We start from the raw sequence: 22,136 nt of genomic DNA, 5'->3' as shown, positions 1-22,136 counted from the left end.
TTGCTACCATCAGTGTGAAAATATAATTCCGGTCATCGGTTTTTGTGTGATTGCTTACACACATAAATTAGCCTTAGTAGGAAGATTAATATACTGAGCATCAATATGAAACTTATAGAAATAGATTGTATCGTTTGGCCACAATAAATAACATGGCGGGTTATGCACAACTGTGCTAGGACATCCAATACTATTTGCAATCAATTGGATATAGGAACTGCGTCTCCGAAAGCACTTTGCCAAAGCTCATAGAAAAGATAATTGGCGGAGAGCAGTGTTACTCAAGTCGTCTCTTTTAAGAAATGACTGTGAAACTATAAGGACACATTTCGTTATACTGTATTAGGCTTTTGAGTTTACACCGTGTGGTCTTCCTCCTTCTTTTAATTGCTTTCGGATTAATTGCGGCGGCTATTCTTACGGCTTCTTTTATTTCTGCATGGCGCTGTTTTAGACTGCCAGGTCCGTTATATTCAGATTTTTGAAACGTCGAGTCCCAGGTATCTTTCGATCTTTCGGGAGGTCTGTCGAGAGGACAACGGCCGGTGGGGTTTCCTATTTTTCAGATTTAAGAATAAGTTTAAGTTTCTTGTATTTTGGCTGTTTGTTATACAATAAGGACATCATAATATCATAATGTTTACTATTCTCCAAATTACTTCAAAATACTATGAAAAACTTTAGTTAGGTATATAATTCAACACAACAAGGAGAGAAAATTTTTAGTTACTTAAGTATTTTTTTTATTCATGACTGAATATTCACATTATTGATACAAAATAATTAACATGGAATGCATTAAGTATCTATTTTAAAAATCTTAAACTCGAATTACATTGGCAGATTCTTAGGCCAACCGTTTGCCACGATCGCTCCCGATCGTGAAAAGTCACTTTTGAGTCATTCCCTGGAGTCGTGACCGAATTATAAGAATTCTTGCTTTTTGGGCACGATCATGTCGAAGATTACCGAGAAAGTATGAAAATATCCGAATTAACCTCGAGCTTCCAAGAGTGACCGCACGTGCGTGTCTTGTCTTGCGTTTGATATGCCAACACAAATTTTACGTTTTCATGATGAAATGAAGGCTGCCTGACTTTATTCATTATTTTAACAGACAATAATAATACAAAACAAAAATAATATCCCAGTAAATATAATCGAGAATGCGTTACTTGTCTAAATGTCACCTTCAATTGGTATTTAAAGTTATTATTGTTAACCATAGCAACTGAGCGTATATTATGAACCAATCAAATCAATCGTCAACACGATCGAGTTGGTAGCTGAGTCGTTCCATGATATTGCTATTTTTAAAGTCGACGATTGCTCACGACGATCGTTGAATCTGGTTGGGTCTGCGAGTCTGCTGGTGTAATTTTGCCTTTCGACAGACTGGGATTTGATCATACATCTTTCGCTTATGAGGCGATCCTTTTAAATTAAAGTTTATAATATCTCTTAATTTATAACAATTTAACTTATATTGTGCCGTTTCGCCCATTTCGGGCTCCATCTCGGACATAACGTTACAGATGTTGTCCTTAAGCGTGCCAAGAGTTTGCAGATTGTTGGTACCTATATACGGTCCTAATATCCTTTCGCGTAACCCCACAAAAATAAATCCAACGGTGGCAAATCGCACAATCTTCATGGCCAATGAAAGTCGCTAAATCTTGAAATTAAGCGGCCATCAAACTTTTTTACGCAGTGTTTCACGAGCAGTAATATGCCTTGTGGCCTCATCCTGCTAGAATCATATGTTTTCCAAATCAAAATATACCCGGCTACAAATCGTCAGTTAAAATTTTCCTACTGTGGATGCCATTGACGGTAACAGTCGATTTTTCATAATTTTGAAGAATTACGGCCCGATAACGCCTCCAGCCCAAAAACAGTACCAAACAGTAACTTTCGCAGCATGTAACGGCCTCTCTTAAATCACTTACAAGTTTTTTTTCTCCTCAAATACGCCAGTTTTGCGTATTCATACCCATTGATGTTAAAATATGCCTCATCTGGTATAGGTGTAAGTCTTTAAGTAAAATTCGCCATAAAGAACCGTAGGTATGAGAGGTCAAGTTGCTGCAATCTCCTTGGAATCGACATTTCTGGCTCTCCGGTTACACTTTCGTGTAGGTACATCACAAATGGTTTTGCGTAAATGGGCTGGACAAACATGTCCAAGTGTCAGTTGATCCAAAACAATGTCAGTCTTTACTAATTGTCAGTCAGTTTTTAAAAAACCAGATTGCAAATACAGCCTTCAGTTGTGCGATCATTTCTACCGAATTCTGACATTAGTTTTCGCTGTATGACTATCAAAGAGTTACCATTTTAGTAGAATGGTTGTACAACTTTTATGCGTTATGCGGTAGAGAAACAATCAATTGTGTTAAATGGTAAATTTTCAACTGACAATGTGTCAAAAAATACACGCAAAATATTTGACCGGTAACAAAATGAACTGTAAAAATCGTACGACGAGTTGAATAAGGTTGGATTAGGTCACAATCAACTGAAATGATTACGTGATGGCAAAAAAAGCCAAATGAGCAGCTTCGTTTGAATAATTTTGGTGCTTGCAAAGTTGATTAAAAGTTAATATTTAAACTATTAAATTAAGCAAAGGTAAATCGATAGATAAATGGAATAAGATTATTTTATCTTGACAATTGTGTAGTTTCAGCATTATTTAATAACCATTTTATATTCAGAATACAAAAGTAGCCTGTAATAAATTTGTACAGATTCAGCGCTAACTTTGTGTTAAAAAAAAGTTTATATTATTTATTTCGAAATGTGAATAATAATTCTGTATCTGAGAGTAATTCATGTAATGCCGTGAAAAGACTAAATTGTGGGATTTATTAAATAGGTGACGGGGTGAAATTAAACGTATGGACAATGGGCCAGGCCGCAGGTGGAGAGGATCCGCAATATAATATTTATTTATACGCTGCTTTATCCAACCAACTATGGTGAGCTTCTAAGTTGTCACAATATCTTCTTCTTCCTCCTATCTTGACGTTTTGGGCTCGTTGCAGAGGCCATTTTCAAGAGATGCTATCGCTTTAGAATACCCGCTGTAATGAGCACGAATTAATGTCAAGGAAATACGACAACGAAGATTTCACGGCGACAGTCAAGCTAAATATATCAACAAAATAAATGACTGTGGAAGTATGTTCCAGTGGCGAAGGGTGGAGGTAGGCTATTAAGATTCGACATAAATAGTGCCCACTAAATTTTGTCAGTCATACTTATTTGTTTTCGTTGAACTAAGAATACAATTTGCAGATGGTGCTGCTTAGTTTTTAAAATTCAATTAAGCTCTGTCTAAACCAAACCATGATAGTTTAGGTATGCTATGGGCGATCCGACAAAAATAGTGTACACTTTTTCAGTCATACTTATTTTTTTTCCATTGAATTAAGAATACATATCACAGATGGGGTTGGTTAGTTTTTTTAAATTCATTAATCTCTACCTAAACCAAACCATAATCGATAAAAAATATTCTTCTATCTATAAAATATCTAAAATGATGTATGGTTTAATGGCATAATTTTAGATATTTTGACTATCATCTACTATGGCTCGGATACTATCTATGCATTGTAGTATTAGTTCAATGAAAACAAAAAGGTTTGATTGACAAAATTTAGTCTGCAGTATTTATGTCAAATCTTAATAGCCTACCTCCACCCTTCGCCACTGGTATCTTCCATTGGGCCCCATAACCTGGTGTAGTATTTAAAAATAAAAAAAATACTTACATACTTCTAAAATATCGTTTTATGATAAGTAATTTTCCGACTTACACGATTACATACTATGCATGACATTTGTTCTACCAAGATATTCTCAATTAGGTATTGAGATTTGAGTTTATGATATTGAGTTTTAAATAAACTGTGTGGTTAAATATAGATGCTCGATGTTTTCATAGTACCTATATTCTGTAGATTCTTAACTATTCTCTGTATACTTACTCATTGCTCAGTATTATCGTATATATGCCAATCGTTACATTATTGTGTGTGTTATAGGCTCTGTTCGAGTTGGAGCTGGCTGGCTGTAATGAAGTAACGGAGGCTGGTCTCTGGGCGTGTCTCACTCCTCGGATTGTCTCCCTCACGCTCACCGACTGCATCAACGTAGCTGATGAAGCCGTAAGTTTTTCACTGCATTCCGTACCATTAATTCTGGACCCAAAAAAAAAACTCATTATTTAAGTTAAAACAAATTCGAACTACAATAAATCTTGAATTATTGGCATGTGCCAGATGTTGAAGAGACCCCTTTTTGAAAGTGGAGCGTGAATGTATGTAAGTATCGCTGTAGAAAAATCTTTTTATTATTAATTTAATGGCGATATATCCCGGTCGCCACCTGAAAAAATATTACTGAGGTAACTAAATTTTTTAATATTAGCAAGCTTAACAAGTTTATTCTGAGATTTATTTTCTTTCTAGGCCTGTCATGTACTGATACTAAAACGCCTTATATATTGAATCGATTTTAGTCGTGTCCGGAAATTTGTAAATATGCAGTTCGCCGTATCACACTTCACTGTGAAATGTTGTATCAGAAATATATGGTCGTATATTAAAGACCGTCCAACCTCTTTGGGACGTATAGTACTGAGATAAAATTCATGTCATAGAATTTTGAAAATAGCCGATATACTGGATTATTTGTTAGGTTAGGTTTTTATTCTTGAATGAACATTATTGTCTGCATTGCTCCACGAACAACGCATATTTTTTTCACCTCAGTGCTATAACGAATAGTATACGGTCATCACTTTCCGATAAGAAATCTCACGGTGAACTGTGCTACGGTGAAATATAATACGTACAATTTACATGTAACCGATTTCAGTAAAGATCAGGCGTGTCCAACTTCAAGTAGTGTGTGATCTACTATCCAGTATAAAAACTGACAGTGATCTACCACGCTCTCACATTGTCATTCTTCAACTTAAACAAGCGAATTGTAGCAGAGGACATCAAAGCATTACAAATTAAACAATAACACATCACCATTGCTAATAAATATTCAATTTTCCGTGATTCCTTATGAAAATTATAAGTTTTGGTTTTCAATTGGGCATTCATTGCACTCATCATCAAAATATTCTCATATTTGGCAAAAACGAATCAAATGATATAACAAAGTCACGCGGCATCTTTATGGTAAATTTGAAAAGAACTTTTACGTATAAGCTGGCGAATAAAAACAATTGAATGGTCAACATCTCAATGAAACTTTATTTTAATGATTAATTTAATAAAACGCAAAGTTTTTTAGTACTTATTCCACTTGTATTATATATTAAATTTTTATTTATATATGTATGCAATAAAAGTGGAATAAGTACCAAAAAAATGCGTTTTTTTAAATTAATTAATAATACAATGCAGTTCCAACGTAAATTTACAGTTAACACAATAAAAGAAATTTTATTTACATATTAAGATGCGATCGACGCGTTTAACATGTCTGGTATAGATAAACAATCACGAAAAATCGTAGAATTTAGCTTAAATCAGTAACCAAAGCGAGGTGTCAATTTTAGCAGTTCGCCATAATAATTTTACATTAGGTACCTACATATTCACGTTTAACAACATGGTCATACACGCACTCCGAGAAGTATAATTATTGGGTTTCCAATACGTAGAATAATATTATAATCATTTCCATAATCCGACCATACTAAAATCGTTGAGAAATTGCTGCCAAATGTTGCCACACAAAAAAATACCCTCCGAATCCCTCCTTCAGTCCAAACTATTACGTATAAAAACGTATTTTTTCCAGTCAAGGCAAAATAATAATTCTTTTGTTGTTTTCGCCCTTTCGTTTGTTTAACGATGAATGTTGGTAGATACGTCAGCTTATTTCAGCATAGATGATACGTATCTTGATTAAAATCAAATGCGTTTGAAATGGGACAATTTTTTTTTTGACTCGACCAGAAAGATTGCAAATTTTCGATTAACCCAGTTTACCTCTCGGCTGTGGCGAGGGGTGGAGGTAGGCGGATCTTAACGACATAAACAGAACACACTAAACTTTGTCAGTTATACTTATTTGTTTTCATTGAACTAAGAAGACAAATTGTAGATTAGTTTTTAAAATTCAATTAAGCCCTGCCTAATCAAACCATAATAGTTAAGGTATGCTATGGGCGATCCGACAAAAATAGTTCACACGTTTCCAGTGGTTCTTTAATTAAGAATACATATTATTACAGATGGTGTAAGATAGTTTTTTTTTTTAAATTCATTAGGCCTTGTCCACATGGCGCGTTTTGACTGGCGCATTCCGGGTACATGTGACCTCATTGAGCCGTTTTTAGACATTAGATAGACGAATATTTTCTGACTATTATCTATCTATATTATGGCTTGATTACGCAGGGTTTAATATAATTTTACAATTATTAACTAATGAACACTATCTGTAATACGGTGACATACATTGAAGTTAAACTCCCTCCACCAAACCCGCCCCGTACCACCCTCGGTCTTAATCGAGAGTATCACGGGACCCATCAATTGGTGATGTGAAGCATCTAAGAATTGGCCTGGGAGTGTCCTGGGAGAAGATGCCCAAGACTTAGATTGCTACGCTCAAAGTGAGCTCTGACTGAGTTTACTGAGTTTACTCTAATGCAAAGTGCCAGGGAGAGAAAAAGCACATGGAAATTACTAAAAAGAAAATGAACCTACTTGTTTATTAAATTAAAGAACGAAGCTAATCATACAGGCAGCAAAATTTATGTGAAGAGATCTTCACGCCCGTAGTAAGACGCCGCAAATTTTTTGAAAGCAAGATAATTGGCCTTAGTAGCAACCAGGTCGGACGGGCCGATGGGTCCAACAGCTGGTTGGACCGACCTGAGCATTTCCTCCCGTTCGGAGCACATACTCAGACACTCCCATAGGATGTGGTTGGCATCCTGTATTTCCCCTCCGCATGGACATGTCGGACGGCTTACAAGTCCAAGCTCGAAGAGCTTGCCAGCGAATCCACCATGACCAGTCACAAATTGACTGGTGTAATGGTCTGGAGTCAGATATTTGGTTATCTCCATTCGCCACTGTATGTTTGGAAAAAACGTATATGTGTGCCGGCCCTTGGTCGATTCGTCCCACTTTCGCTGCCAGGTCGTAATGGCCGCGTTAAGCGACATGAGTCTAATTCTGCGCCTCAATAATGCTACTCCTTCGCCAGCTAGCCGAGGGGGAGGGACGAGGTGAAAATCACCAACGTCGGCCTCCTCGCCCTTGAGGAGCAATATTGAAGCACCGCTGACCTGAATATGCAGGTCAAGTGGGAGAATGCCGGCCAGGACCGGGAGCGCGTCAGTTGAGGTAGTACGGTAGGCCTTGGTAATGGACAGAAGCGCGATGCGCTGTCCTCTTAAAAGAGAGATTCTAAGTTTGACACTTTTGGGAATGCGCGGGCACCAAGCACTGGCGGCATAAGCCGCGATTCCCATAAAAATGGCGCCGTAGGCGATCTTGAGCGCCCTTACTTTTAAGCCCCATCCTTCACCAGCCATGCGGCCGATCCTCTGGAAGGCCACCCCAGCCTTGTGGACTTGGGTTTCGGCATGGTGTAGGAAATTTAACATTGTGTCCATTTTGACGCCTAGATAGGTGACGATCTTCGACACTTTCACTCTCGTGTCACCGAATCGGACTGTGGGTAGTCTCGAACAGCTAAGTCGTCTCGGTCCTTTAAGGACAATGGCTTCTGTCTTGGAAGGTGCGAATGATAGTCTAGTTAATCTACCCCAAGCCTCAATTGATGCTAAAGCTTCGCCAACGGTGCTCTCAATCTTCGCCCTGCTGTCGGCCTCGACCAGCAGCAGCGCATCGTCTGCGTAGGCAATGACAGTACAGTCGGTTGGAAGCGGAATTCTAAGGAGATCGTCGAAGAGTGCGTTCCAGAGAAGGGGCCCGAGGACTGAGCCCTGGGGACATCCCATGCTGGTGTTCCTCTTTATTGTGGTTGAACCAACTCGAAACTCGATCGATCTATTGGTGAAATAACTTTGAATTGACGCAAACAAATTTCCTGATAGTCTCTTCAGCCGGAGCTTTCGAAGTATAAGAGGCCAAGACGCACTATCAAACGCACCTGCAATGTCCACGAAAACTCCTAGGACGTATTTACGGCGAGAATTTTCAGCAATGGCAATCACGTTCCTTATGGCGTCGACTGTTGATTTGCCTCTTCTGAATCCAAATTGCTTATCGGAAAGCGGCGAGTGTGTCTCCAGGTGGGCTTCAATCCTGTGGCACAGTAGCTTCTCCAGCACTTTGCCCAGAGCGGGCAGAAGTGTTAGAGGGCGGTAGGCTTTGGAGCTAGACGGTTCTCGGCTGCCAGTTTTGGGGATTACCTTAAGTAAGCCCCTCTTCCAGCAGTCGGGGAACGTGCCGCTTCTGATGCAGTCACTGAGGAGGGCTGTAATCTCTGGCGCGGCGATGGCCCATGTGCGTTTGACAAGTAAATTGTCAATGCAGTCCGGGCCCGGGGCCTTGCCAGCAATCAACGTTCGTATGATGTGGTTGATCTCCTGTTCGGAAGGCAACGATGAGTGATCCGTGTCGATGGGAAGAGAAGCCTCAAAGCGGGCCATCCTCATGGCGTCATCATCCCTGGATTCGTCATCCAGGGGGATGAGGGCCTCGAGTAGGACCGCAGCCGTTTCAGACTCGGTACTGGTGAATCCGCCACCCGGTTTCTCGATGCCGCACAAGAGGCTCGTCGGTCTGAGTCCCAGCCTCAGTGCACGGTATGGAGGACCCCAGGGGTCCGAACCTCCCTCAATGGTGACGAAGTTACGCCAGTAGTCTTTTTTGGCTTGAGTAATCGCTTTCTTGTATTCCATTCGGGTGGATTTGGCCATGGTTGCAAGGGGATCGATGGAGGCAGGTGGTTGCTTGCGCAGGCGTGCACGTTGATGGGCCTTGCGTGCTTTTCTGAAAAGGTCACGCAGACGCGAAACATGCTGCGTCCACCACGGCGACTGGCTTGGTGGCTTGGGCTTGCAGCGTCCGAGTGAAGCTTCGGCTGATCCGGTGATGTCTTCAGTCAGTCGTGAGGCGGCCGAGTGTAGGTCCGGAAATCGGGTTCTAGATGTCCTGTCAAGCTTTTTGGAAAGCACCTCTTCAAACTTTTCCCAATTCCCGTCGCGCGTTCTAAATCGCGTGGGCGGGGGTGGGGATACGTCAGAGACGCCATCGTGCGAGGAGTCAGAGGCCAGCTCAAAAGTGATCAACCGGTGATCACTCATGGAAGCGCTCTCATGGACTCTCCAGCCGCTGATTCGTCTCGCGACGGACTCAGTGGCCAGGGTGATGTCGATGTGGGTGCTTCCGGAGTTTGCGTGCGACACAAAAGTCGGCATGCTGTTGGGGTCGTTGAGGACGACCAGGTTGTGCTGGTGAACCAACTCCTCGATGACGTCCGCGTCGCACAGGGGGATATCCACGGGCGCCCAGAGGGGGGATTGCGAGTTTGCATCCGCACAGATGATGACATCCCTGCCACCAACTGCGCGTAAGATGCCGTCGAGCACTGATGCCACGTGTTCCTTTGTGCTCTTAAAGCTGAAGTAGGCGGAGATAACCACCACGCTGCCTCCTCCGGGAAAGCTTATATCTGCACACGCGACTAGCTCAGTTGACAGGTGCGAGAGCGACAGCACGCCAAGGCGAGGGTCAAGAGCGAAGACGCAGGCCTTTGGCTCTAAACATCTGGCGCTGACGACAAGGCCCGCGCACCCGAGTCCCTTTTCAGTGACCTTGGGGCCCTTTTCAGAGCCCCAGTGGTACGGTTCCTGCACCAGCGCCAGAGACAAGCCTGTGGCCCGCATAGTCTCAATTAGCTCCGCCGAGCCGGCGTCGCTCAGGTTGACGTTCAACTGAGCGAAGGCAATCATCGCGTGGCAGTGTAGTCCACCATCGCCCTCTCGCGCAGCTCAGCGTGTAGCCTTGCTGGGCAATCGAGATTGCCGGTGGAATGGTCAGACGGCTGCTTGTGTTTATGGCAGGCCACGCATTTGGGTGGGTTTCCTTTGTTGGGGCAGTCCTCGCGGTCGTGGCCGGAGATGGCGCAGTGGCTGCACGTCGGTGTTTTGTTTGAACATCCTTTGGCCATGTGTCCGAAGAGATGGCATATGTTGCAGTTTACTACCCCAACGTAGTCCCTGAGAGGGAAGGATTCCCACCCCATGTAAAGTCTGTCTTCTGCCATTAGGGCAGACCAGATGGCCGCCGGGGCGAAGACCACAAAGTGGCATCTGCCTGTTCTAGGCCCGGCTTTGTGACTCAGTCTGATATCTTGGTATGCCCTTTCTGGCAGGCTGGTCTGTTCCTTAGTGGAGTTGAAGATAGCTTCCCGGAGTTGTGATTCTGTGAGAGTCGACGGAAGGTTAAAGATAATTACACGAGGCTGCTTTTTCCCGGCGAGCTCGGCTCGTAGGGCAGCCTCCGAGGTCTCCAGGGCTTTCATAAGGGCCTTGGCCTCGACTTCAGAACGGGGGTGAACAATTACGCCTCCGTTCCTTATATTACGGATACCCGTAATTTGAACCCCAAGGGACCTGGGGTCGAAGGCCTTCTTGAGGATCTCCTTCGTGGTATCCGATTTCTTCTCCCCAGATCCGGTCGGGAAGAAGAGAACTCCCGGTCTGGGGGCGAGGGGAAGCAGGGACGGAAACTGTTGGTTGGCAGAGGCGGAGGAAGTAGAGGGTGCTGCATGTGTTGCTATCGTGGCCGTAGGAGGGCGGCTTTTCCTGCCCAATGCTGTGGCCCATGACATAAGAGCAGGTGTCGTGGCGGTGGGTTGGGCATTTGTGGGCGCTTGAGGCTGGATGGTCTTTAATATTTTAGTTTACGCGTGCAAGTCCTTAATAGCCTTCTTCTGTATTTTGAGGCCAGAGGTCCTATCTTTCAACATTTCTTCCAAGTGCAGTATTCTAGCCTCTTGGACGATAGATTTCCGTTCAAGCTTGGCCATGGCTAGATTCTGCCGGCTGTGGGCTTCCGATAGGCTCAGCAGTGCATTATTTATTCGTTCCTTGGCGCCGGCCTGTTTGCCGCGGAAGGCCGTTATTACCTCGTTCAGGCAGGTTGAAACGTCGGTATATATATCGTCATGCTGGTCGGGGTTTATCCTGGAGAAGTCCATCGGTATCTCAATGTCCTCACCAGAGGAGGAAGAGTCTTCGTCTTCTTGTGGGGGGGGGGGGCGCCTGATGGTTTCTTGATTTAGGTTTTTTTGCCTCCGGTTCCGTGATTGTGGTTGGAGAAGTAGTTTTTGTCGTTTTCTTTGTGGGTGTTTTGGGCGAACGTTGCTTTGTTTTGGCAGTTCTGGCCGAAGATGGTGCGTAGGCAGTGGATCCTGAAGTGGATGCCGCGAGGGTTGGGGAGTTGTCGGGGTCGATAGGATCAGGGTCCTCCTGGGGAGGAGTGCGCATCATTTTGGGCATGCGATAGCGTGATGGCGAGTAAATAGGGATAAAGAAGCGAACGGATGGAACCTGTATTGAGATGGATTGTCCGTTACACGGCCGGTAGTTTGGCGTCTATACAGTGTTAGTGTTTTAACACTTTGGCACTTTTTGGGATGGTGTGAGCGGCCGACGCGAGGCGGTAGTAATGCTATGTATATAACGCGGCTACCCACCTGGCTATCAGGGGTGCTCAAGTCGGGGGTCGGGGTCCAGATAGGGTCCCTTGACTTCCAGTCAGGGAAGGTCAATTTGGGCCCGCGGTCCAAAAATGGTCCCTATCCAAAATTGGACAGGGACACGGAGGGGGGTAGAGCGGACCTCAGAAACGATGAGTTGTCAAAATTGACGTAGGTATATCGTGTATAGAATGAAAAAATGGGGTGACGGGAGAAAAAGCGTGATTTGGCTAAGTGCGGTAGGTATTGAGATAAATGACTGAAAAGTTTGAGAAAAAAGTCCAAAGTGGGCTTGATGTAGGTATAGAGGTGAGGTGATGGATTGAGAAAAAATTGCAAGTCCAAATTGAGAATACGATGAAAAAAAAAAAAATACGATGCGCGTAGGGCAAAGTGACCGCCCGCTTTGGACGGCCGCCGAAATGCGACTGACGCAAGAAATTTAAAAAAAAAGGGCGTGGATTTTGGAATATGGATTTTTGTTGGAGGGGGCTTAATGATTTTGTTTACTTCTGCAGTGTTGGTTTGTCAATCGTTAGACGGTGATTGCTTGGTAATCACTCGGCGGTCTTGATCGTTGATTGGAGAACACTTGTAAGTTTTTTGTAAGTAAGTTGTTAGTTGTTGATAATTGTTTTTTAATGTGGTAGCGATGGCAGTAGACGGGGGTTCAAAGTTCAATGTTATAAGTTTTTGGCGGTGAATTACATGAAAACCGTGGAAATCCTTGTGGTTATCACACATTCACGTATGGAAAAACCGTTGCTTCGTTGGGCAGACGGTTGCTCACTCGCCATGCGAATTTACATTGTACATGTGACCTCATTGAGCCGTTTTTAGACATTAGATAGACGAATATTTTCTGACTATTATCTATCTATATTATGGCTTGATTACGCAGGGTTTAATATAATTTTACAATTATTAACTAATGAACACTATCTGTAATACGGTGACATACAAGGCTATACCTCAGTTGAGGCACGGTCTAAAAAGATTGTGGCTAGGCGATGCGCGGATTGCGGGTCGCGGGTGCAAATGACGCATGCCAAACGAAATATAATTTGTCATATAAATCCAACATGCGTCCATTTAATGTTCCGTTTATTGTTATATTAGTAACAATAATAATATATTCACTGCAATGTTTCATTTAAAAGTAAATGGGTAACGGTTTTAGTCATCTTTACACGATTTAAGAATTAATACTCCCGTCACCATCACGAAACAAATTGACGTGTTCCCAGCTCGACGTTCTCTCTCCGAATGGCAGCGAGTCCAAAATAAGTTGAAAATTATTTGCCGTTTCACTGATGTATCGCCTTAAGGCCATGCATTAGTCGAGACACGGTCTAAAAAGATCGTCGCTAGGCGATGCGCGGTTTGCGGGTCGCGGGTGCAAATGAAGCATGTCAAACCAAATATTATTTGTCTTATAAATCCAACATGTGTCCATTTAATGTTCTGTTTATTGTTTTATCAGTGACAATAATAATCTATAAAGTCATCTTTACACGATTTAGGAATTATTACGGCCGTCGCCATCACGAAGCAAAATGACGTCCTTCCAGCTCTACATGCTCTCTCAGAATGGGAGCGAGTGCAAAATTTCGTCGCGCCTATGGTAGAAAATTATTTGGCGTTTCACTGATGAATCACCTTAAATGAAAACAAATATGAATGACTGCCAAAGGCTTAGTTTGCACTATTTATGTCTGATTTTAACAGCCTACCTCCAACCTTCGCCACTGCCTCTTGGTCACAGAGATAATATAAACTGTAATATTATTTGTTCATGTTCTGACTATTGGATAATTATTAATAACATATTATATTTTATTGTTCAACCTTACTGAATAGATACCTATATTTTTTACAAAAGACAATTATTTATAAGTATCGTAAAACAGATGAGCATCGTATCCAATATTTACGTCACAATTGAAAGAAAGCTGTTTTAGCTGTACGATATTTTTGTCGAATAGAACTTTTCGCGGTCAGTTGAGATCGAAAGCTTATGTAGCTTATTATGATGAATTGTTTAGTTCTTAGATAACTTGGAAATATCTGAGAAACATACACCATTATAAAAATCCTAGAAAATATCTTGGGACAGATGGTTTTTGAGCATACATCATTCGCTTAACATTCTCACCTACTTATAGAAAAAATAAAAATATTATTTAAATAAATCGTCAATTAAAATTTTAAAATATTATTATTTCGGCATACATATCAAAATATAATGAGTAAAATTGCATTTTTAATACTTAGATGTACCTAATTTAATATATTACTGAACAAAAAAACACACTCACACATAAAAATTATTCCCACAGTTTTCAATCAAATCATCAATCAGGATCCATATCTTTACGAACCTATTCTATAATAATAATAATATATAACTATACATAAATGTATAACTAAAGAAAACGTCGTTTTTAATACCAATGTTGATTGGTAGGTATCCATTTCGATAAAGCCGGTGTATTTACGTGGGTAAACGTGCGAAAAAAATGAATATCCGTGACTAAGCGAGTAAGTGCAGCGCGCATGAGAGAAATGCAACGTGGCTGTTCTATTTATGCGATTGCGCATCAAAGACTCGTGCAAATTTATTTGCGTCAGAGAGAGACAACTCATGCGTTACAGACAGAGTGACAGACAGTCAGATAGATAAATCATGACAAATATATTACCTATTTGGCGTTCGCTATAAAACCACATTGCCACCAAACAAATCACAAATTAAATCAGATCTAGTCATACCTACATTAATCTACGCAACAGCTTCCGATTTTGCCGCGTGTATGGCTGAAACTCCTCCGGGATAGTCATACATGTTGCATGATACCACAATGTACTCCGCGGTCTGAATCTCATTACACTCGCAAAGTGGGGGCTCTGTCAAACCTCATTTATGCATCGTATAAGCATATGCCCACACCGGATTCGGTTCAGACATGCTATACTTGCGTGGAAACATAAAGCTAGAATAAAGGATATACACCCGATACTAGCGCAGGATTTTTCGAAAGGATTCTACGAGCGAAAACGCTTCTTTGCTGAAGACGTTGTGTTGCGTATTCCATGAAACATGTTATATAACTCACCGAAAAGAGTAGGTTTACCAGATAACACAGAAATAATATTGTAATTGCATTAATTTGTAGGAGTGGTTGAAACAAGTTTTAATTCTCGAGTGTAGAGAAATATGGGATAAACTTAAAACAAGTGTCAAAGAATTGATATTTTTAATAGTCACGTCTGTTTACATTAAAGTTTGTCACGTAAAGGAAACGCGCATTCAATATCGCTCATATTTGAGAACATCCCGTAGGCTTTATAATATGTCAATCATTATATGGTCTGACCGCCATTATCATAAATAAAATCCGGCTTTAAAATCTAGGTTTATACTTACTGATTTATTGTGTATTTCGATCTTATTAGTCTGTTCTATGGAGTAAACAGTTAAATATATTTATATTAAATAATGTACTTACATAACATTATTATCATTCAGACAATGACAATTCTAAAATATGTCTCAAATGTGCCAGACGTGATGAAATTAATAAATACTACGGCAAAATTTGATTACGGTGTATTTCGTATAGATATAGATCGTTCTACCGCGCATGCGCACACGTCACGCAAGTTACTAGGTACTATCGCGTAAGTCGCTGAACTTTTTGATCCATGCATGCAGTGCTGCAACTTGCACGTTTACATTTGCATTTTATTGTTATGCTCGTGATACTACGTACAGCCAGCAGTAAATCAACGCATGTGTAAACGGGCTATTAGTGGCATATGTTGCATACATTTTTCCACATATGTACATTATACACAAAAGCAGCTTTTAGTACTTAGAGTAGGTACCTACCTACAATATAATTTTATTAAATTGATTTTTCTGAATCAGTAATTGCCGTTGGATTGTATACAATTGTATCAAAATAGTTATAAATACCAATCCTAGCCGTGAAGCAGTGGCGAAGGGTGGAGGTAGGCTATTAAGATTCGACATAAATAGTGCACACTAAAATTTGTCAGTAATATTTATTTATTTTTATTGAACTAAGAAAACAATTTGCAGATTATGCCGGTTAGTTTTTAAAATTCAATTAATCTCTGCCTTGACCAAACCATAATAATTTAGGTATGTTATGGGCGATCAGGCAAAATTTGTGCACATTTTTCAGTTATACTTATTAGTTTTTGTTATATTAAGAATACATACATAATATTACAGATGGCGTTAGTTTTTTTTAATTCATTAAGCCCTGCCTATTCCAAACCATAATTGATAAAAATATTGTTCTATCTATAAAATATCTTAAATTAGGTATGGTTTAATGTCATAATTTTAGATATTTTATAAACGAATATTTTTTGACTATTATCTACTATGGCTTGGATTAGACAGGGTTTAATTGAATCTAAAAAAACTGTCTATCTACACATATTAATATTAGTTCAATGAAGACGAATATGTTTGACCGACAAAGTTAAGTGCGCACTATTTATGTCGGATCTTAATAGCCTACCTCCACCCGTCGCCACTGCCGTGGAGACGTTATTCTATAAAAAAAATCTTGCTACAAAAACATTTTTCAGGTAGTAAAGTTTGGTGAAAGAGGTTTCAGTAGTATGCGGTAAACAATCGTGGTAAAAACCATGTTTTTTTGTTAAAGTTTTTGAGACAGTCGATAAATTTAGCAAAGCGAAGAATAATGTCTCTCTTTTTGCGAATGAAATATTACAAATAGCCTTTGAAGATCTAGTCTGCAATAGAAAAAAGTACTTGCCTTTTCTATTTAAATAACTTTTAACAATACCTTCGAGTGAAAATAGTTTTGATTTATATTTTAATTTAGATATTGTATTTTAGTCTATACCTAATAATAATAATAGCATTTAAGCGTATGTCCTTGATTTATAAATATTTGACTTTCATGAAAATAAGATACTTAGGTACCTACTTAAATATAAAGTTTTTTCTAAAAATCCGTTCTGTCTATTAATTGTTTCATTATTACACAAAAATTACTGAAACAGTATTGATAAAACGTGCACAGCCAATAGACTACTTTACCGATTGCAATTTACTACAATTTGATATTTAGAAAAACGAATAGTTCCGAAGTTAAAAAAATAAAATGCCTCAAAAATAACGCACTTGCAAAAATTTATCATAAATTGGTAAAAGAATCAGATGGCAGCGGTGGAGTGGTGAGGTGAGGTGCGGATATAGAGCATGCGCATTATAGTAACTTTTGTCTTTCTTATTAAGCAATTTGAAAAAATATACATAAAATCGGTCAATTCCTAATTCTGTATCATAGTCATCACCAGCCTGAATCTATCCACTGCTGGATGAAGGCCTCTCCAAGCTGATTCCACTTCTCTCGGTCTTGTGCGTTGCGTTGCCACGTACTCCCGCAGAACTTAACCATTTCATCGATCCAGCGGCCTCTGGGTCTGCGGATGTTTTGTACCTATTGGGTACCACTGAATGACTAGATTTGTCCAGCGATTGTCCCTTCTTCGAGCTATGCGTCCAGTCCATTTCCATTTGAGGTTTTGAGCGAGTTCGCTAATTTCTGTATATTATGTGTAGGTATATGTCTATTTTATTTTTGCGTGTCAATATAATGTTCTTTTCTCATCGTATGATATAAACACTTTTATAGGACATTCCTCATTACGCCAAAACATTGCATTGCATCACCATGCTCGGTCCTAAGACGATCATATGGGCGTCCACACAGTGGATGTTGTGTTACATTTTTTTATAACAGATTTTTATTTTTGCAAGAAATGGATCTTAGCCATTTGCCCAACCTATTACATACCCTGGATCCAAACACACATTGAAAAACAACAATATGTGAATATACCCTATCTGGGATTCATAGCCGAGACCCACGACATTATAAGCCGACATGGTACCGAGTGTCTTTAAACATTATTACCAATACTTAATACGTGTTCCATTTACTTATACGATAAACTTGAATGCATAATATTATTAAGATATAGACATAACTATTAAAATGAACATTTTCTTTAACACGTGTTTAACTTTATCTCGTATTTCTTCACAATCGAAAATTATACCTTCTAACAGACTTGCCCAGATAGAAGGCAGTCCACTTTCCTTATTTTTGTTTTCCCTAGTTCAGTCCAGTAGGCACATCAATTACCTATGTACAATTTTGACACCCTAAAATTCTCAGATATTCATATTTTAAACTAATTATTGCTACTTAATGACAAAATATTTAAAAAAACAAATGAATATAAGTAAGTAGTGTTACTATAATTTTTTATATAGCTACGTGAATCTAGTTGGAAATGGTAATTCCTACACCACGCCACATTTGCTCTCATAAAGAGCTGTATCGAGCAAGTAGCAATTAATTTATACTAATTGTTTAAGATTAATCAAAAGTTTGGGGAACACTGGTCTAGAGAGCTACAATATTTATGCCGAATTCCACCTAAAAAAATGTTCTTTTGATTTACACCACCACCGTAGTGGGTGTAGTCATTCTTTTCGCCGAATGTTTATCGTAGATTTTTGGTTTTTTAATATTAAGATTCCAACATATTAATTGAAAATGTACAAGAAAAGTATTATTGCATTTAAATTATACACAACCTTCTCAATACAACACAGCCTAATATCTCGTTTATCGGTCATTTGTCTATTGCACTCGGTGTACCTACACCATGGCCCCCACATCCTGAAACAGGCCCTCAGGCTAGGGCAGTGGTCGGCAAACTGCGGCTCTTTGGCCCCTTGAGTGCGGCTCTGCCACAGATACTCTCTGCCATATTTGACATGGCTACAAAGGAGAAGCAAAGAAAATGGAAGAGGATAACCGTAAATTTAATGTTGAATAGACCGAGACTTCGCGTTTATTCAAAACGTAAATGACTTACCGACCTGTATGTCTGTGTCGGGAAAAATTGGCGCATTCAAATTTAGAGAGATACTACAACTAAAAACTCGTAATTTTGCGCTAAATATTCTGTCGATGATGCAAGGAAGAAAGCAGCTGAGGAGAAGAGTCAAGAAAAATAAAGTTCTGTATTTATTTAGTTACTGATTAAAACCTTTCAACAATGTTAATATTGCAAGCTTTGTGGTTAGTAAAAAGATTTCCAAGAGAGGAAATCAAGAGTAAATTGAGAAATCGATTTATTGATAAGAACCTGGAATCGTGCTTAAAATTAAATCAACAGCATACGAACCTGACTTACCCAAACTTTACAAGGAGATGCAAGGCCATTATTTACATTGAGTTTGTCAGTCATTGTCATGATTCAATTTTATGGATACCTGACTTAGAATTTAATTGTTATTAATAAAAAAGATCATTATTACGTATTATATTCAGTTTTATTCTGTGTACCTACTTATAATTTAATTAGGACTTAAAACTTTAACTTAAGTTTATTAAGTAAATTAGCAGTGTACCTACTTACTACCTACGTATATAATTTAAGTTTAAGAAATTTGGCTCTCAAAAGAAATCTCAATCGTTGTACTGTTGATATTTGGTTCTTTTGACTAATGAGTTTGCCGACCGCTGGGCTAGGGTATTTTACGGGCCCCCTATCCACCGCTTAGATTAAAGACAGTGTGAAACACTACATTAACGTTTTTCAAATTGTGTTTAAGTTCAAATTGAGGGTACTTATACAGTGAATTATTGGCGATTTTCAATACATCTACTTTAATAATGGAGCTGTCGAGTATCGACACATAATAATCAAAAAATATATTGGACAATTATATAACTTAAAATGTTCATAGTCATGAAGTATAAAAGCTAATTTATGATGTGTGTTTATCTCACTTATCTGGTCAACCCGACACGCCGGGCCCCCCACAGCCCGGGCCCCCAGGCTAGAGCCCTGTCAACCCTCCCCAGCCATGACCTATACCACTCCGGAATTCGGGTGGACACCGAGAATTTCATTAGGGAACGGGTTTCTTAAAAAACCTGACATTAGTGTTTCGAAATTATTGGGTTGGAAATTAAAATCTAAGAAATTTTACTAAAAAGTGTGCTGGAGAATTACAAATATTTTTTTGCCGTGTTGTTTATTGGCCCAAGGTATAGTTTATTGGCTTTCGATTTCAATGTGTAAAATCATTCTGATAATTTTCATATTTTGGGGGAGGGGCAAGGCTCCCTGCCCCCCCCCCCCTGGGTGCGCCACTGCTTATCACCATTATTTCGCATAAGTAGCCATGTTAAAAGGGTGACATTATTAGGGTTACACTATCAAACTCATTGTGAATATGTTTCGAAAGAAGTACGATGCGACCTTTTCAGAATCCCATGGAAAGGTTTCTCACCACTGAATTCATATTATATTTTAAGTGGCCGAAAACTTTTTTAATGTGATGTGTAAAGCCTTCTCTTCACTGACTACATTTTACGGCTAGTACATAAACATGACCGGTATAAATATACAGTCACAAGTTATTCTTGAATGAGAAACTTGTAGTAGGTTACAGCCACTGGATGATCGGTTTGATTAAACTGGCGATAAATATAAAATATTATGAATCACACTGAGTGTAAAATGCAGTGATTATATTACAGAAGTTTATGAATTACTTAATTGATGACATTAAGAGTGACCACCCAATACGACGGCCGGTTGGTGAGTACAACCACACGCAGTCTATCTAGATTGTGTACTGTCTTGGTATAAAAAAGAGATGAAGCGAGGAAAAGTACGCACAGGGATAAGAAGGCTAAGTCTGCGCGCCCATTACACCAGCCAGTCTCTGGAACTCGACACAACGGCCGGTCGGTAGGCTAACCACCAGACATTTTGATGCACCGTGATCTCACATATTTATAACTCATTTTCACCAAATGTTGTCTTATCGTAATAATAATTTATCTCTCGCATTCAGATTTTATAAATTGTAGCTGGTTATTCAATTTACATAATAATAATCATAATCTGTTTTATCAGGTTAGACATTGTCAACTTCTATGTTTTATAAACACAGATTTTTTTAAATCATTAAAATGTGCCTATTATAATAAATAAATATTAATATTTTTCTGAAATATCACCCGATATGTATGGGATGGTTTTCATCCAATAATATTTTATATCGGGTTTGCCCAAACTAAAGGTGGGCAACGTAGATTTTTCTTTATAATAACGTTTTCGTGAGCACAATGAAAAAAATAAACCTTGATGAGATAATATTTTTTCAATTACCTATTATTACAATAATTTACAGCATAAAGTTATGAAGCAAACTGGTGTACTAACCTTTTTTGGCATGTGTCCCTCTTTTTATCAAAATAGTTATCATATTCGTTACTTTGTGAAAAAAAACAAACATTACAAACTGAACCGTTTATTTTTAAATTATAAAAAGGGATTCATAATTAACATATTTTCTTCGTGACTTTGAAATGTGGTCGCCAAAATATACAACGATATAGGTGCAAATATTACCTCTGCCTTGCTTTCTGATAAGTAAGATTTGGCAAAACGCCCCCTGGTTCACAGCTGACTCACCCATATACATTGACAAACGCGTGAATTCACCCTATTTATTTTATGACGGTAGTACCTATTTCTTTGAGTTTTATCATCAATATGTAATATTGTACTTTATCAATAAGATTGAATTAATTATTTATCAGGTGGGAGCGGTCGCCCAGCTTCTGCCTTCACTGTACGAGTTCTCGCTGCAGGCGTACCACGTGACGGACACCGCCCTCGGCTACTTCTCTCCCAAGCAGAGTGCCTCCCTCAGCGTACTCCGACTGCACTCATGCTGGGAGCTCACCAACCACGGCGTCGTCAATATAGGTCAGTCGACATCACTTACTCTAATCATTCTGTACAGCCATGTGACAGTATATTATTTGACTTATCCAAGAGTACCTAATACAATATAAATATTGTAGTAAAAACAGGGCTCAAAATGGAACGGCGCTCCGGAGCGGCGTTCCGGTTCATGAAATCCCCAAAAATTATCGCTCCGTCCCGTGGAAAAAATAAGTGAGCTGAGATAAAAAAATCTAAAACTTATTTTTACCACGTTTTTATTAGCTCGTATTCTTGTTTGTCCGGTACAGACTTTTTCTTGTGCAGTACAATTTTTTCCTTGTTTGTCCAAAACTTTTAACTAACTTCCCGACTAGCTAGAGATTTGAAACTTTTAGAATATATCAAAACATGACGACAATGCTTAAAATTAATATTTACTACTCACTATTATTGGTTGCTAAGTGGGTCCTAGCAACTAAATTAATAATATATACGTGCGTTACTATGGAAATCAATATGAAATGTCAAAATGACATTAATTTCTATATTATATAATATTTATTCATTTATTCATATGTTTGAAC

General features: G+C 39.4%; 1 protein-coding gene across 1 annotated transcript in view; it reads left to right on the top strand.

The window, feature by feature from the left end:
- LOC147063380 (uncharacterized) overlaps window positions 1-22,136 on the top strand; it is a 174,896-nt gene that overhangs the window by 10,824 nt on the left and 141,936 nt on the right. The window contains exons 2-3 of the mRNA XM_085960064.1: window positions 4,053-4,175; window positions 21,423-21,591. Coding sequence (XP_085816190.1) covers window positions 4,053-4,175; window positions 21,423-21,591 — 292 coding nt within the window. The remainder of the gene's footprint in view (window positions 1-4,052; window positions 4,176-21,422; window positions 21,592-22,136) is intronic.

Source organism: Rhyacophila brunnea, unplaced genomic scaffold, assembly GCF_057557595.1.
Source record: "Rhyacophila brunnea isolate RB1 unplaced genomic scaffold, BYU_Rbru_1.0 scaffold_9, whole genome shotgun sequence".
NCBI classification, from domain to species: Eukaryota; Metazoa; Arthropoda; class Insecta; order Trichoptera; family Rhyacophilidae; genus Rhyacophila; species Rhyacophila brunnea.
Note: the sequence above shows the minus strand (reverse complement) of the source record. Positions and strands in the feature narration are given on the sequence as shown.